The sequence below is a fragment of the Pseudochaenichthys georgianus genome, chromosome 9 (genome assembly GCF_902827115.2).
Source record: "Pseudochaenichthys georgianus chromosome 9, fPseGeo1.2, whole genome shotgun sequence".
NCBI lineage: Eukaryota > Metazoa > Chordata > Actinopteri > Perciformes > Channichthyidae > Pseudochaenichthys > Pseudochaenichthys georgianus.
Window position 1 is genome coordinate 23,173,574 of NC_047511.1, and position 18,309 is coordinate 23,191,882.

Genomic DNA, 18,309 nt, shown 5'->3' on the forward strand with positions numbered 1-18,309 from the left:
TCGGACAGAGTCAAACGATCAGTCAAAGTGTTAATGACACAGAGTCACAAATGCCGTTTTAAAGCTCAGGAAGGCGGTATTGTAAACGTTTTAAATCAGATTTTTATTTCAGTGTCAGATCCTTGGCAGAGCTTTTTTATCCCAGCTCATAATGGGATTTAGCAAAATACTACACCAATCTAACTTATTACAAAACTAATGCATTTGTCATTCTTATGATTTGTTGAAGCATTTTCTAAACATGTTTTATTCCAGGGCCGTAGCCAGGGGCTTAAAAATACTAAACAGTCATGAGTTGATTTTTCATATTTTATGTATGCAGTTAGCTGAATGTTTTGCATGTTTTCTCCAGCAAGTATTATACACGTTGCAGTGACACAACAAATTAAGTTCCACATACAGTAGAGGAGGATAAGCTATATTAGGCGGCTGGGTCAAATGGAGTGGGACGAGGGGTGAAAGGGAAGATGAAGAGTTTCCCGAGATATTAACTCCACGGTAGTCTGTCAAGTCGTGTTATTAAATATATGAAATATTTTTGGCCCTCAAATCTAACTCATCCACATTCCAATATCCTGTGGAGCCCAAAATAAACAAACATCTGTGAAAACACTACAGTCAGAGTAGTCAGGTGGCTATACATATATGTGGTTATACGTCACACTGCGTTGAGCTATATTGAAACAATATTGGTGGTAAAATGATTTGATTCTCCCTCTGCATAACACCACTCCTCAGCTTTTCTTTTTTTTGCATATGTAGGGGACTCTACATACTGTATGCGTCATGCGCTCTCACACGCAGATAAAGACTAAAGTTACAGTTAAAGAGCTGCAACAAAAATATGTGGTTGTAAGTCCAGTAGTTCTGTCCCTTGGTGAGATGAAGTAAAAATCCCTTTATTAAGGTAAAAATTGGGTTTGTAGCCAAAGGGATTTGGTTTTTTGGGGCCTCCTGGTGGTGGCCTAGTGTTTGAGATGATGATTTGGGACGCTGTTGGATCGCTCTGACTCCTCCGCCGACTTCACTCGAGACAGCTCACTCACAACTGACTGGAGAGATTCTATACAAAGGTGGAGAAGGGCACCAGAAAACAAAAATCAAAAGCTTGTAAGATGAGGTGAAAAAAAACGATATTTAAGTGCCACTCATTACACCTGAATCTCTGATGCCACGAAAAGTACAAATTGCTTGAATATAACCGACAATTATTTTAAAGGGCACCTATTATGCAAAATCCACTTTTTCATGTCCTTTATACTGTACATAAACATGTCACCTCTGTGTTAATAGATTCAGACATTTTCAGGAAGAAATACTCTCTCTTTTTGTCCTGATCCATTTATATAAAAACCTGTCAGTAAATGAGGTGATCATATTTGGCCACTTTGTGATGTCACAATGTTTTTGTTGTAACCATTAGCCAATAACCAACCAAGGTAACCCCCCCCCACCTATAATACCTATAATATATTGTTGAAAAAGAGCATAATAGGGGACCTTTAAAAAAAAAAAGAGTTTAACTTCATCCGTTTCCTTTTAAATGTTGTTATGTCCGACCACAGTTCTTAAATCCATATATTTTACTATCACAAAAGACAAGGGTAGTTTTTTTGCTTGGAAAATGACAGCCAATTGTTGTAACTCTTTTCGATATCATGAAACTAAAGTAATTTTGTTATTATGTGAGCTGGACCAAATATGTTGGCATTATAGACCAACTACATAATATCGGCCACACTCATGTTTAACACATGTAAAGATAATACAGTTGGATGACATTAAATCACATGTGAGTGCACTGAACTGCAGTAACCAGACCTAATGAAATACTTTGCAGGATATTAAATAAATATATGAACAACAGTGTGTTGTAATTTAAGCAATACGTGCACTACTTAATCAAACACACACACACTCTCTAAGTCAGCTGAGGACACAATAGTGATGTTTGTCTTGAGGCTACTTTGTGACCCTGTTCCAAATATACACACACACACACACACACACACACACACACACACACACACACACACACACACACACACACACACACACACACACACACACACACACACACACACACACACACACACACACACACACACACACACACACACACACACACACACACACACACACACACACACACACACACACACACACACACACACACACACACACACACACACCAGGGACAGAGTACACCTCATTTAACATTTTAGTTACTGAATCATGATATTATTGAAGCAGGAGAATTTGTAATATCAATGCCTTACAGGATGTTAAAGAAGAGAGTAGAGTGTCTTTTAAAATGTTATTGGTTAAGTGTACTTACAGACAAAGACACAAAAGTGTAGAGACACTTGGGGGGGGCCGCAGCTCAGTCTGCAGGGACTTGGCTTGGGAACTGAACGAGGTTGAGTTTATATTTCGGGCCTATGTTTGTAATTGTAAAATTACACCAGATTAAAAAACGTAATCTCCCCTCAGGGATTAATAACATTGATCTTAATTGTAATTCTAAAGATATATGAAAACTCAGTTTACCATGTAGTGTATACAAATGTAGTGTTTTTACCAAACCAAAACAGATCAAGTTTGGAAATATATGAGCGTAAATATAGACAGTGGTGATGAGGATAAAAATAGTTTTAGCATGCAACAACGTCCCCCCCTGGAAGCAAGCGTTGACATTAAGGTAAAATGCTTTACATTATACAGCAGGACCCCACCATTACCAGCCAAGTGCAACAGTGCATTGTTTCCTGATGCTGATGCAGCCTCCACTGCACTTAGTGAAGCATTCATCCTGATTAATCTTTCACTCATTGGGTAGTGATGATTCTAAAGCTTAATCAGCTGTTTTGTCATTTTTAAATATGTGTTCAGTCATCTGTTTTGAGTAATATAAGATAAAAAGGATTCATCTGTTGACTTCATGCTACAACCAGTTTAACAGAAAATGGTGGCCTTTTCTCTGCATAATTATTTAATGTGATTCAATTATACTTGAGGCTCAATGTTTTATGCAAGCAACGCAGCCGCTGAAGTGAGTGAAAGTGAGCGGGAACCAGTTCACTTTCTTAGACTCCATGATAGGGAACACAGTGAACTGGAGGAGCCCCCACCCGGGGAGCTGTCACTGCACTGCTGTGCTCGATGTCTTTTGTACGTCGCTTTGAAAAAGCTAATCTCAGTTGGCTTTTGTCCGCTGTAAAAATGAAACAGTGATGCAACAGTCATCAAAGCAATTATGTATGTTGAAGGATCTTTTCTGAGAAGGTTATTATCGTCCCTGACTTCGTACACTGTGGTGGAATTAAAGAGTCATGAGTTGCCATGTTTGAAACAGTCGGAGATTTTTCAGCTCCACAATTTCAGAAGTCATCATCAACCAACCGTCACAGTCTCGAGCTGCAGCATTATGCAGTGTAAATGAAATAAGGAGAAGATCTGTACTGCAGAGGGCAGACATTAATGTACAGTAGGAATAAAGGCAAAGGGCAAAATGAGGAGGAGGAGGACAGGTGAAGGGAATAAGTTACATAGTAAGTGGGACAAAGGTTATCAAAGTAAATAAGGGCAAATTATGGTCAGGTCACATTAATGTTTACTGTAACTAGCATTTTGTTCACGTCCATTTACACCAGTGTTTCTTCAGAGTTCACCAAGTCAAATTCAGGACTTTTTAAAGCATTTTTCCCACCACAATGAATGGAATCTTAAACCCATTTCAGACTGATATCAGCCAAAGTATGAATACAGGATGGCTATTTATTAACCATTTGTATTTCTTGCAACACATAACAAACACTGTCATGAAATAATTTATCAAATTACTGCCACATGAATGCTTGAATGTATCGGCGGGAAAAAATGATTAAGTGAAGAATTTAAATATTTTGGAAGACCTGCAGAGACCCTGTACATTATAGTCAAAGACAATATTCAGCGGTGTCTACTCACAGGATTGATCCCTGAAGACGAGGCTGCTGCAGCTGTAGGGTTCCCACTGACTTCTCCACCAGACTCCACTTGAGACAGCACACTCACAATCGACATCATAGAATCTACAAAAAGGTGAGAAAAGACCAATGAGTTAAAGAGAGACGATTCTCAGGGCCAACAATTAGACCTCAGGAATGTGAATCGATGATGCCACAGACTCTTTCAAAAAGATAGATACTTAAAACCTCTGTAAAGGAGATATTGACAATGCAACCATCAGTTGAGTTTACTTTAGCAACCATCATTCAAATGTGGTTTAACTAATGCAGACTATCTTTGTGTTGGCATGCTAGAATTCTCATCTATTTATGTTCCTCAACAACAGTTAGAGGATTTATCTAGGTTACATGCACTTAACTAACATTGCACTCTGAACATGAATCCCTTTTTCTTATCACTCTATCACTTTTTACTGCAGCTGCACATCCGTTCATACAGATGAGGAAAATCAGACAAACTTATAGTTCAATATATTTTGGATAGATTATTTTATTGATACTTAAAGGTGGGGTAGGTAAGTTTGAGAAACCGGCTCGAGATACTCTTTTTGTTATATTCCATGGAATGCTCTTAACATCCCGATAGCAATGAATATCTTAAGTGCAAAAAATCCATAAAATAATGTCATCTGTGGAAGCTGTGGTACCGTAAAAAGCACAACTAATCATTTTAGCTGGCCCGGCTAAAGTAACTGGATGGCCTACCTGCCTGTCAGCCTTCCATCTGTGCACAAACTTATCTCCTGCCCTCATTGGTCATGTGCGCGTTTGTGTGTGTTGGAGGAGGGGCTCTGTAAGGAAGTGGCAGATTTGTTCCGGCTGTGTATTTTCAAATTCTAGTGCACTCGAGCTGGTTTCTCCAAAATGACCTACCCCACCTTTAATGACCAAGTCATAACTGTCACAATTACATTTTTGTGTTGTAAAACGCACAATCAGACCTTGATGAGTTATCAATAATGGGATCCGAATATATATGGGGTTCATCTTCCAAAGCCATCAGCAAGATATCATTAAACCTGCACAAATGAATACGCTTAAAGACTTTATTTTTTGCCTCAATAGCGCGGAATACCCTTAATCTCAAGTTAAATTGATCGAAGTAAAGTTCAATTGAGTTTCAGGGGGAGATGTCAACACACGATAAGAATTTCAATCCAACACATCCAGGAGCAGCTTTAAATGGACGAGTGATATGAGATTCATGGGAGTTAAAAATAAACATAGTTTGCCTAAAAATAGAACGAAAACAAACTCAGGTAACACAAGCTAGAAATACCCATGAATATTAACAGAAAGAAACATAGAAACCGAGGAAGAGAGACCGTGAGAAGAAGACCACAGCCCATAATGACTGTCACTCAGTTACAGAGCAGAGGCAGCAACAAGTCTCTCTAATAAGCTACAAATGAGGAGGCACTACAAAGTCATGTAGTGTAATGAGGCCAGCTAGCGCCCTTTGGGACTGCCACCCTCGTTCGGGTAATTTTAACACCGCCGCCCTTTCCCCGAATGTACATCTGAGAGAGTGATGCAGGATGGAGGAGGTGGAGAGAATCATAATCAACATTTGCCACCCTCCTGTTTGCAGGAGACCTTTCAGGAACAACACTAGGCTTGTGTTGACATCGAGTTTGGCTTCACCCTTTTCCTCCGCTTGATCTATCTTGTCGCCGCTCAAAACTCTCTGTAATAACAGATGAGCTGACAGAGCTCAATAGGCTAAGATCATGAAGAAAGTTGTCCCTGTTACAAAAGACCAGTCATGACTACATGAGTACTTTACTGGCTACATGCTTTTAAAAATCATTTTAACCACAATTCTTCCTTAAAATAGTGTTTGAGCTCTCTAATTGCCTTCATATATTTCCTTGTTTTACCAATATCACACACTGTCACACTGAAATAGCATTGAATCAAATCTAAGTATGTTTTACAGTACAGTAAGTTACAGTAGTCCTCCTTGAAGTGCCTTCAAGAAACTCGAGATACTGTATGTCCCTCTGCTAACAACCTTTGATTAGATTCAGTGTAGCTGTAGTGTTGCACGGTGTACCGATACTTGAAAGGTACCGCGATACCCTGCCGTTAAAAACGGTACGATTCCTCCGTTTCATTAGTATCGGTACTTTAAGAATGACGGGGAAAAGTACTCCCGTGAAAAAACGCCGTTTAATAAGAGCCGTGTGTGTTCAGCGCTCTGCTTCCACTCCCTGCACTGCAGTCGTGCCTGCAGTCCCGCTCCTCTCAAGCACGTTCTAAGTCCCTCCCCTCTCTCTTGCACGCGGCCACGCGCTAGCTGCCAGAGCATGTGAGAAAACGAGAAGCATGGCCGCAAGTGGGAGTGCAACTGCCGCTGCGCCTCGGCTTGTTGACAAAAAAGACGCCAGAAGTCTGTGAACGGGCCGTTCAGGTGTTCAGAGCAGAGCTTCCTGTCGGAGCAGCAGAGCGTGATGTGCACTGAAAAGTTTTTCTGTCGCAATATTATCGTTGAGCAAACTTAACTAGCAAACTAGCATCACTATCTGCTAACGTTAGCTTTAGCCTTCGTTTTCTATTAGTTTTTTTCATAGGCTATAAACGGAGGTGGTATAAGTAGCCTATATATCTTGTACTTGAGTAAAAGTAGAAGTACCCAGGTCTTGTACTTGAGTTAAAGTAGAAGTACCAGAATGTAGGAACAATCCTGCAATCAAAATGTTCCTCAAATAAAAGTACAAAAGTATTATCATCAAAATATAGTTAAAGTAGCGACAGTAAAAGTAGAAGTGCTCAGGTCTTGTACTAGAAGCACCAGAGTGTAGGAATACTCTGTTACAGTAAAAGTACTGCATTCAAAATGTTCCTCAAGTAAAAGTATTAAAGTAGCGACAGTAAAAGTAGTCATTGTGCAGATTGGTCCATTTCAGAATAATATATATGATATGTTTTATAATGATTGATCATGAAAGTGTTCTCAAAGCTGGTAAATGTGCAGCTAGTTTGAATGACTTTGTAGACTGCAGGGTAGCTGGTGGATTTACTCCAGGTGGAACTAAAGTCTGATTTAACACTTGATTATATTTCACATCATTCATCCAGATCTGTGAAGTAACTAAAGGGATTAAATACATGTAGTGGAGGAAAAGTACACCATTATTTCTGAACTGTAGTGGATTAGAAGTGCAAAGTAGCAAAAGAAACATTGAAATACTTAAATAAAGTACAAGTATCTCAAAATTGTACTTGAGTTTATGAATTTAGTTACTTTACACCAGTGGCTATAAAGATAGAAAGACTAAGCCTTGCACAGAGGCATGAAAATACATTTTCAAAATGCTCAACAGTGCTGCCAAAATGTTAAACTCACTGCTACACAATTAAAATAAATGCTTTTATATATATTTATATTAGATGTGACTCTTTGGCGTTTCTGTTCTTAGTAACACTGCTGCTTTAGTTGATCTGACTGCTAAAATCATCTGTTATTCCTAATTTTAAAGCCGATATTCCGTGTTTCCCTTTTTTTAAGAAAAGTATCGAAAAAGAATCGGAATCGCAATTCTTGACTTGGTATCGGTATCGAAACCAAAATGTTGGTATCGTGACAACACTATGTAGCTGTGAAGGCGACCTGCAATCTGAATCATTCTGAATAAACACAGAATGAGTCAAACAAGTGTGAAAGCAGACAAGCAGGGCTATGAGGGAGTGTTATCCAACCAAGATTTGGACTCAAATAAAGTGAAAAGGGCCTTAGTAACAGCTCAACACCAAGCAGGAATGAATAATGAGAATTATGAGTTATTGTGACATACTATATGGTCCTTATGAGAGTGCGTGTCTTGCCTATGAAAGTATCAGGTTGCCTATGCAGTATTTACCCAAGACACTAATGGTTTTGCGTGTTTTCTGCCCATTACTGACCTTGCAAGCTCGTCGGCTTGGTAGCATCTGTGAAGTCACAGATCTGGTCCCACTGGTCCCTGACAGCCTCGGGGGTCATGGGTTGGTTCTTCTGTCTCACAGTGCGGCCCAGAGAACGCTCCCAGCGCACTGCACACACACAAAGAAAGAGGTTGCTGCATAGTCACACACACAGTCACACACACACACACACACACACACACACACACACACACACACACACACACACACACACACACACACACACACACACACACACACACACACACACACACACACACACACACACACACACACACACACACACACACACACACACACACACACACACACACACACACACACACACACACACACACACACACACACACACACACACACAGTGAACCAGGAGCTAATGAATATCATAGATGCATACAGACATTTCCTCAGGGGAAGATGCACACAATACTCACATTTAGCAATCCAGCCTGCACCAGTCTGAAAGAGCATGGAACATGAGCAGATGATCAAACACACAGATCTAAAAAATGTATATATATATATATATATATACTGTCAATGTATGTATAATGAATATGTCAATGGTACGTTGCTGTTCTCAATGACAAAGAATGTTACAAACTACAGGGAGTACAGTGGGAGTGAGATCTTACTCATCTTATGAAGAGAAATAAAGAAAGTGTTTTATTTATTTGTATTTAATACCTCAAACAGTGCTCCATTTTCTTGGCATTGTTCATGACAGAGCCAGAGGACCAAGGGAGCGACAAACTCAGGCTTCAGAGATGCCACAAGGTCTAAATAAAACAAAACAAAGCATATACAGCTTATGTTCATTGCACAACTGTTACACAATTGTCCTAAAAAGCAAATGGGTGCTTTTTAGGACAAAACACTGTTTGGTAAAGTGTATTGTTAAAAGGATGCTGTGTTAATGATAATTTGTAATGTCAAAGTCTTATTATAACATTGTGTGAATTGTTTATTAGAATCTGTCTTCTACTGGAAAAATAACACAGACCATGCACTGACACCGGAGCAGGAAACAGAGCTTTTGAATGCATGAGCACATAGGTCCAGATCAAATTCAGTTTGACGTGATAACTTCAGATTTAATTTAATAAGTTATGACTCATATTACTTAACATGTCGGCATGAAGTCAAGCAAACAAGGCACAGGCTTTTAATTCCCAGTATGAAGCGTAAAAGGTTAAATACAGAACACCATATGCGTGCTGAGAACATCTGCATCCTTCCATCAACAAACATGAAGGAGAAAGATCAGGCATTCTGTTTCACTGCACTCTGCAATGTTTAGCAAGATGGGTTTTTTTTTTTAGAAAAGCCTGTGTCAGTGAAAGCCAACATATGGTACCAAGTCATTTACTAAGGTAAGGCCATCCTGTGACAGTTGGCACAGATGCTACGGTAGACCGGCACAGCAGGGCAGCAGAGCCATTCCTCTAATTTGTCATTTAACACCCCAATCAACAGAGCTGCAGTCACAGCGCAGGCACAATATGCCCGTAAAGAAGTGAGGATATTTATACACACTGGGTTTGGTGGGTTAGACAAACATTCTCCATCTTCACAGCCGCTTGAGATCTTTTTAAAACATGGCAGATTCCTACAAATCATTGCCTTTTCAAATCTGACAAGTTGTCTTTTTTAAATGTTTACTTTTTGTTTGATATAATGTTCAAAGGCAACAGAGTATCCAAGACTGCGACATCTTCCGTCTTAAGACATATTTTAAACATGAAAAATATAAATGTTCCATTTACATATTTTCTCATACTTTTTGAAAGTACTTGGAAGCACGGCTAACACCTAGAGCAAAATAAGGAGGTCAGAGCTGCCTGTTTAAATCAAGGGCTGACACATTCAAACTTTTAAAGCACTTACAGGATGCATGGTTTCATCATGGCCGTCGGAACAGTAAAAACCACAGTTCTTGAATATTGAAAAGGCAAATTTGCATGTCAAACGGGAGTGCTGTTGCCTAACATTTTGTAAATCAACATTACGTGGACATTACATTATGCAGAACAGAGACTACCGGGAAAATCCATGTCTATTTTGGTCTTATACAAAACAGTATCCCAGTATGTGTTACACAGACCAATAGTGTGTGTGTCGTTTAATCTCCGGGCTCACCTGGGGGCATGACAGTCTCTGTGAGGCGGGAGCCGGCCACAGGAGCAATAGTGTTGCAGTAGATGTTGTACTTGCGTCCCTCGATGGCCAAGGTGTTAGCCAGCCCCAGCAGGCCCAGCTTGGCGGCGCTGTAGTTGGCCTGGCCGAAGTTTCCGTAGATGGCTGCGCCGGAAGTGGTCATGATGATTCTGGCCACAGAAAACCAAAGGGCAACAAGTCAGTTACAAGCATTGCTTTTGACTAGTGGGAAAAACAGACATCCCACACACACATAAGCTCACTAAGTGGTGTGCATTTTTCATGCATTCATAAACACACTAGAGTATGAACATGTAGGCGTATAGTCATGTAATGATAGCTCATTCACACATAAAGCAATCTATGTGCAAATTGACTTGAACACTGTACATGTAGAAATAAATACATGTATGAACAGCCGACACACAGTCGTGCGCTTACAATCTTGCTAGTAATCTCACGCAGAGAGTTCAATCCAGTCAAGCAAACGTGATGAGGTATAGCACCAACTCCACATTAACAGTAGGAGACATCTGAAACGTGCCGTCTCTCAGGTCATCAGAAGGCAGTGATCCATATCACGGCACACTGTGCACTACAATAGAACACCAGGAGGATGGGCAGTGTGGAAATTGATGTGAGATATTGTACCAAAGAAGTGTGTTACATGTGAAATGGCAGAAAGTCTTGTTGCAATTTCCAGACACTAAAAGAGGTCTGTTGAGTTTCTCTGGTAATTATCAATAGTAGCAGTTAAGTGAATACTGTTCAAGCAATACCTGTGTTTGTGTTTTATAGTGATTTCTCTGTTTTATCCTTTCATAAATGTGAGGACTAAAATGGCGATAGACAAAGGGCTGTTAAAAGTAAACTAGGTTTTATTGGTGTGGGGGAGGGGAAGGTATGCAGGACAGGGTACTTGGTGGGGAGAGTATATTCTGTTTTAGATCTCTGGCAGGCCAGGTTTTAAGGAAATCTACATATCTTTAATGGTATATGTGTGGGTTTATACATTCCTGTGTGTTAATAGTTGAAGGAACAAAAGGTACATTTTCCCTCTCAAATATAGAGAGGTTTTTTATAGATTTCTGAAACAATGTTCCCTTTTTCTTAAAAATAGATGAGCACAATAGTTTTTTCTTTGACTTTTTACCTGTTTATCAAAAGAGTGTTTTAAGCTATTTGTGAAGAAGGAAGATGCAGAATTAATGGTGATTTCTGTTTTGAGTGTAAATATTATCCCTGAGAATGTTTTCTGGGTTAAACCATCGATAGGCTTTGCAAATGGGGAGGGATATTTCCCCTGATTTTTAATGAGGTGCATCCTGCAGGCCTTCCCAACACCTGTGGCTTTCATAGCTGCCATGCGCTGATTCCCTGTGAGATAGTGTTTTGGTATCTCCCAAATGAAACGCCACCCCTTCTTAGTATTAGGGAAATGTTTTTCTGGTTGTTGGGTCTCTCTCCATGCGCTGACAAGACGAAAGGATGTCCGCAGCGCGTGAATAAGGGGGGGGGGGGGGAGTACTCCACACGTTGCTTATATGATTCTTTGAATTGTATAGTAATGTATTATATTATATCGTATTGCATTATTACTTTGTTTAATTAAAACGGATTATTGTTTAACTGGTATCCTGGTGTCTTCTAATTCCCTCCCTGTTATGATTTCAAGCAGGACTCGTCAAAACAACACGCGGTGAGGAGTTGGGTTGTAAGAACCCCACCCCCCAACAGCAGCGATACAATATTTCTCAAATCAATACTTTTATGCACTAAAGTCTATGATTTAATTACTGAAGGGACCTGTAGGAGCCAGGAATGTCAGAGTGGGGATTTCTGACGTATGATTTATTGGGGTTCTTGATTGTTTATATTTTGGCATTGGGCTTTGTTTATAATATTATCACTTATTATATCTGGACCTATTGTGGGTTGGGTCACATGGGTAATATAATCACCTGTTGACCTGTGTGAGGTGTGTGTGGAAGAAAGGGTGAGAGGGTCGCTGTATTTTATGTTGACCGCAACCTTTTCACTGCTGGATTAATCAGACAGTATATATGTGTACTAATATCTATCTTTCAACTTTTGCAGAGCTTCAGAGCACCAGCAAACAGGTGTTCATTTTGAAACTAAGGTTACATCGTTTTATTATGTCTTAGTGTCGCTTCGTGCTTATTTATAATCTTTGTTTCTACAGTATGCCCATTGTGTCTAGGTAACATATCACGAACATTTCTATTTTTTATTTCTTTCTGTAAACGTTTTCAGCTATGAATACACAATGTATTTGTGTTTAAGTTGTGGACAATAATGTATAACTCCTTCCACCATGAATATTAGAAAACACGTCTTACATCAAAACCTTGACTTAAAAGCAGCAGCATTTATGTTCATCTGTATTTTTCAGTTTTATAATAGGCTTCTCTTAGGCTCAGTGCATGAAAACCTTCTGCAGGATGCTACTTTAATGTTTTTGGACAACTCTCTTCATCTCCAATTCAAGTGAAGCACGTGTGAAGGACATCGGTTTCCTGAAGTAACATGGGAGCAGAGCTGGTTGTGTAAGCTTCTTTTGAAAATTAAAATTCAGAACATGCAAACCTGCAGAGCACACATTTTAACTTTTTATAGCAGGAACAGAAAGCACAGGTGTTGGGTTTAGATCATCCAGAATGCTGCCACTGTTAATGGTATGAGTAGAACCTGTGTTTGACGAGTCAAAATATCTTCACCATCTTTCATAAGATTATGATTAACCCTTAAAAACATTTTCAATATATTTCTACATACATCCTCACTGCTTTAAGTCAGTGTAAATTAACCACTGAATGTTTCGCTTCCCATTGAAGAGACTTTTCTAGAGATAAGGATGTTGAAGGTCTGACAAAACAACCTCACCTCTACAACCTCAGTGATTATTCAGAATTGTTTAAGTTGTGCTACTTAGAAAAATAAGATGAGCTTCTTGTGGAGTCATCAATTTAAAAAGAACTCAAATTGTAAGATATTAATCTGCAGTGTGCTGCATAACCAAATTAAGTAATTTCCTTCATTCTCTGGTGATTTACATATGTGCTGTCTGGGGCTTTTATTAGTATGCAGATTTTTTTCATTGCTAACCATGAAACCAATGAAGCCAGAAATATTAAGGGGTGTCAATCGACTAAAGTTGGGAGTCATAATGTGTGTATAATAAATGTGATGGTATATTCATTATAACTTGAATTGCATATCTGTAAAGGCCACATAAAGTGGGTCATATTCAAACTTTTTGACTACCTTTGGTAATTTAGCCGACATCTGAATCAGATCTAACCAAACAGCATTTTGTGCCACGTTTAAATCTTCTGGATTATAGTCCAGCAATGGACTGCTAAGGAAATGAAACATTGTTGGATCTAAAAAATATGAACAAATCCTCCCAATATAAGAGCACACATCACATCTATCTACCTCAAATGCTTAGTAGGCTAGTAGCTGGGCTCCTTACCTGCCAAACTTTTGATTTTTCATGTGGTTCCAAGCAGCTCGCGTCACCAAAAAGGAGCCTCTCAAGTGAACTCTGTGAATCAGGTCTGAAATGGAAAGAAAGTGAAGCAACATCGTGAACACCTTTTGCACTTTTGTTATTTCACATTAGAACATTTTGGATCAGATCCAGCTAGTTGCTTCTCAAACTCCCACACAGGCAACTTGTTTTCATAGACATCAAGTACATCCACAACAAACCAACGTTAAAACATGTTTTTACTTATAGCATGGTGGAACATGAGACTATGAGATGAAACAAACAAAGGTAAAAACTGTGATATGAGTTTCCTCCCCCCCCCCCCCCCATACACAGTAAGAGTTAATAAGAGTAAAGAAAATATTTAAATTACCCCAGTCCAAATCACTCGTCCGAGCAAATGATCGGTCACGAAGGATCCTTGGCAGAGAATACACAGAGAATACTTTTTGACACAACTGAAGGATCTTGTTAACATGATTATAGTGGTGCATACTCCAATTAATAATCTAACTACAATTAAAGCACACCTTAAAAAACAGATGATGTTATTTAATATAGAAAACTGTTTAATTATTAGAGTGCAAATACTTACCCAGCATTGTTTACAAGAACATCTGGAGAAAAAGATAGATTTCAAATATCAGTTAAAAACAATGATTTCATTGAGATGATTTCATCATGATAAGTATCCAAACAATGCTCACCAATTCTTCCAAATGCATCCAATGCTGATTGGATCAATTTTTCTCCATCTTCCACAGAATCTGTGTGTGCATTTAAGAGACGGTCACAGAGTACTTTTGGACATTTTCACATTTCATAAACAATGAATCTTACATTATTTCTGTATGTGTGGGTTTCCTGTAGGACTGTATCTATTAATCTGTTGTTGGTTGTTTAATTATTGTTTCTTTACATTGGTATTGGTTGCATGTAGGTAGGTCCATAGTGCCACCCTAATATTAGTGATGAGGAGAGAGGCTTATGAGAAGGTTGAAAATCTCCCCTACATGCTCAGTATGTTGAGTAATGAAACGAGCTGAGTCACCTTTTTCAATGGCAAAGAAGATTGCTATTGATACCAAGATTGGCATCATAGCTTGTTATACAATGGATAAAAGTATGCCAACATTTGAATTACATTTAAAAATAAATCCCTGTCTAATCTGCCTATACAACACATTACAGCATTGTCTTGAATTGTAATTTAAAGGTTTTCTAACATATGTCAAATGTACAATGGTGAGAGGGGACACCTTATAAAACAGCTAATATTCTCACATTCATTATTTTGATTATCAAATTCATTATTACATAAGCTGAACACCACAAGGTAAACAAAGCCAACAATGAGAGATGTAGATAATTATGTGCTAGAGGAGAGAAAGACTCAAGACAAGATCTTAAACTTCTCACCATAGTTCGCCACGGCCTTGCCTCCCTTCGCTCTTATCTCCTCCACCACCTTATCCGCAGCAGCAGAACTCTTTCCGCCCCCTTTAGTGTCGGCCCCAAGGTCATTCACTTTATTGCAACAAAAATAAAAAGATTAGCAATAATGGGGTGTGTTCCGCAACTCTCCACAAGTGATTAGGTTAGGAGAAAAGTATAGCTAAGCTCATTCATTGTCAGAGTTCAAGGGCAAGTTCAGTCCAGGCAGCAAGGAGAGCTACTATTTTGGGATGGGCAATATTCTTGCCAACACCTGAGCCAGCTGTGTAATCTAAAAAGTAACATCATTACAGTGAAAGTCAATGAGATGCACATTTCTGTATGACATGCCTACATTTGAAGGAATGATTTAAAGGTGACATGTCATGCTTTTCCAGTTATTACCCGTCCCCTTGTGTGTTATGAAGGTTTTTATGCATGTAAACGGTGTGCAGAGTTAAAACCCTCAAAGTACACCATGTAGGGAGTAAAACTCTAAAACAGAAAATACCTCCCCAAAACGCCTCGTTGGAGAAACGTCACTGTCCATTTGATTCTTCCGGGTACATCATGATGTCATGTCGTCCCCGGAACGAAATGGACCAATCCGTGGAGCCGTTACGTTACGTCCGCGGAGCCGTTACGTTAAGCCCCGGCTGATTGGTCCAAATTGACCAATCCATGGACTTCCTCACACACTCAGTGCAGGCAGCTCTGCTGATCTCTCCTCCCTGGCTGCAGGCTGATAACAGACAGTTGGGATCGCGGCGAAATTCTCTCTGCAGACCCATTCTCACAGCGTTTATCAACCTTTGTCTTACTCAATATCAAGCCACACTTATTGTTATTACTTCGGCCGTGACTTTGTGTGTGCTCAGGGTGAGTTTGGCTGTGTTTCGCTAAACAAGGAAATCACACCTCCACGGAACTTAGCGCGATTCACAACGTGACCAATCGGAGCACACTGCGCTCACAGGGAAGGGGGGGGGCAAGAGCTGCAACGAGCCGTTTAGTGGAGAGAGTGAATACTGCTAAATACACATACTTTACAGAGATGCTGTATGCGAAACCAATGTGAGTTTGGAAAATTGCACAGTATAAATCTATTCTAGTAGACCACAACAATGGAATTATGATCAGTGTAAATGGCCATGACATGTGACCTTTAACTCCTAAATCTCTAATGATGCACCCATTCAACTTTTGCTCTCTTGATAATGAGTACACATTTTATACTGTGCTCTTTTTTTTTTTCTTTTACCTTTTTTTTTTAAATCACTCACAATTACATATAATCGTTGGGGTACATTTCTTAAGTATCATTCTGACCATGAGACAGGGGTTGCTGTGTGAGCTAAATCGAACTGGTAGCAGAGACAATATAACGCTGATATCCAACCCTCTTAACATCAGTATCTAAATCTAATCAGAGTCCGGTGTATCGGGTTGATTAATCATTGAAAAGATAACCAGTATCAGGAAAAAAAATCATCTGGAACCATGCTGGGTGAAATATCAACAAGCACAAACTCTCCATGGCAAAGAAAACATAAATTGGTTGATGGTGCACTTAGTTCACCAAGTACTAGTGGTTAAAGCCTGGACAGTAATATCCACAATAAATGTTCAAAAAATGTAGGTAAAGGGGCCAATATATCTTATTTACCTATAACTGAGGCGCCTCTTTCAGCAAAAGCCAGTGCATATTCTCTGCCGAGACCTGTGGAAAGAAAGACAAAGATGTAAAATCCCAGATTGTGCTTTAACCGAATAAAACACACTCATCAGTAAGGCTGCTCAATTAATCGTATTTTAATCGCAATTACGATTTTGGCTTGCAACGATTATGAAAACAACAAAATCGAAATAAAACGATTTATTTATTTATTTTTTGGTTTTTCAGTTGAATTATACTTAAAGTTCAGAGTAATCAACTGTTAAAAACATACTGTTCACATTTTTTTTTCAATAAATGGATGTTTTCACAGTAAATGGATAATCGTTTTTAATAATCGTGATATCAATTATTGACCCAAATAATCGAGATTATGATTTTTGCCATAATCGCAGCCCTACTCATCAGCCATGAATGTTTTATAGCCAGGCTCAGATTAACCCCTTTGTAAAACATGAACAAATACATGCAGATAATGAATGCCATATAACTTTGTTTTAATAATGTAATTTGACAGTCAGTGATGACTACAGAAGAAACAGGAATATATACAATTCCTTACATACATTTTTAAATTGCATTTTATATTAAAAAACATTATGGTACAGTAAATTATAACAAATTAGTGCAACAGCAATAACAGATCTAAGATCTAAGAACAAACTAATAAGTGCAGACGATACGACACATTTGAATAGTAGGCAGTATACAGCAGGAACATAATCATTCAAAATTAACCACAATTTCCATTTCATAAATGGTTAGCAGTAGATAGCTAAAAAATTAAATATATGTGGTTTTAAAACACACTGCTTAAAGGACTGAAATGCTTTATTTGTATATGCACGATAGATAGCTAAGGGTTGTTTTGGAAACTATCCTCTGCAGTGTCGGTTGTGTAACCCTTTACCCACTTTACCCGGAGTATTACAAGCCATTGCGTTACATGTACTTTAGACCCTGTGCTGCTCAAATAAAAAGGCTGACGAGTACGCTGCTACTCAATATTGAACTACTTGTTGTTTATGAACACAAACCAATGTGATAAAGGCATTGTTTACTGGACTTTGCGACTGTTTAGCCAGTGTTAGCAATTAGCAAGATATCGAGTTTAACTGCTGGGCAGCTAAAACAACAGAGGGAGAAAAGGAAGACTCGTGTGCAAGACTTAGCTGTCTTAATAACGCTCACATTGATACCAGAGATACTAAATCTCTGCAACTAGCAGGTTAGCAGCAGGAGCTAAGGTTAGAAAACATAAACGCCTTGTTATAGAAAGCAGCCTGGATAACATTCAGATATCTTTGAAAGACGACCTTACCTCCTCCGGCCCCGGTGACGAGCACAACTCTTCCCTCGAAAGTCAAAGACATCCCTGTGAGTTTGTATCCTCTGTTTCAGAAACTAACAGGAGAGCAACACTTCACTGACAGCACAGTGAACTTCGACAACTTCTACTTCCGCATTGACGAGGGGTGGTCTCAGCAGTGGCCAATCAGAAACCAGGATTCTATTGTCTTTTTTCCTCGACCATTGCTGAAGTATCTCTCCTCATACTTATATTAGACATCTAGATATTTCTTTAACTTTAA

The 18,309-nt window shown here is 39.1% G+C and overlaps 1 protein-coding gene across 1 annotated transcript in view; it reads right to left on the reverse strand.

The window, feature by feature from the left end:
- hsd17b4 (hydroxysteroid (17-beta) dehydrogenase 4) overlaps window positions 1-18,184 on the reverse strand; it is a 32,311-nt gene extending 14,127 nt beyond the window's left edge. The window contains exons 1-12 of the mRNA XM_034090378.2: window positions 18,039-18,184; window positions 16,709-16,762; window positions 15,028-15,135; window positions 14,316-14,375; window positions 14,204-14,225; window positions 13,982-14,028; window positions 13,591-13,675; window positions 10,077-10,264; window positions 8,625-8,716; window positions 8,372-8,396; window positions 7,917-8,045; window positions 3,970-4,073 (exon numbers count right to left, since the gene is read on the reverse strand). Of these exons, the coding sequence (XP_033946269.1) occupies window positions 3,970-4,073; window positions 7,917-8,045; window positions 8,372-8,396; window positions 8,625-8,716; window positions 10,077-10,264; window positions 13,591-13,675; window positions 13,982-14,028; window positions 14,204-14,225; window positions 14,316-14,375; window positions 15,028-15,135; window positions 16,709-16,762; window positions 18,039-18,090 (966 nt within the window). The 5' untranslated portion in view covers window positions 18,091-18,184. The remainder of the gene's footprint in view (window positions 1-3,969; window positions 4,074-7,916; window positions 8,046-8,371; window positions 8,397-8,624; window positions 8,717-10,076; window positions 10,265-13,590; window positions 13,676-13,981; window positions 14,029-14,203; window positions 14,226-14,315; window positions 14,376-15,027; window positions 15,136-16,708; window positions 16,763-18,038) is intronic.
- Window positions 18,185-18,309: the final 125 nt, after the last annotated feature.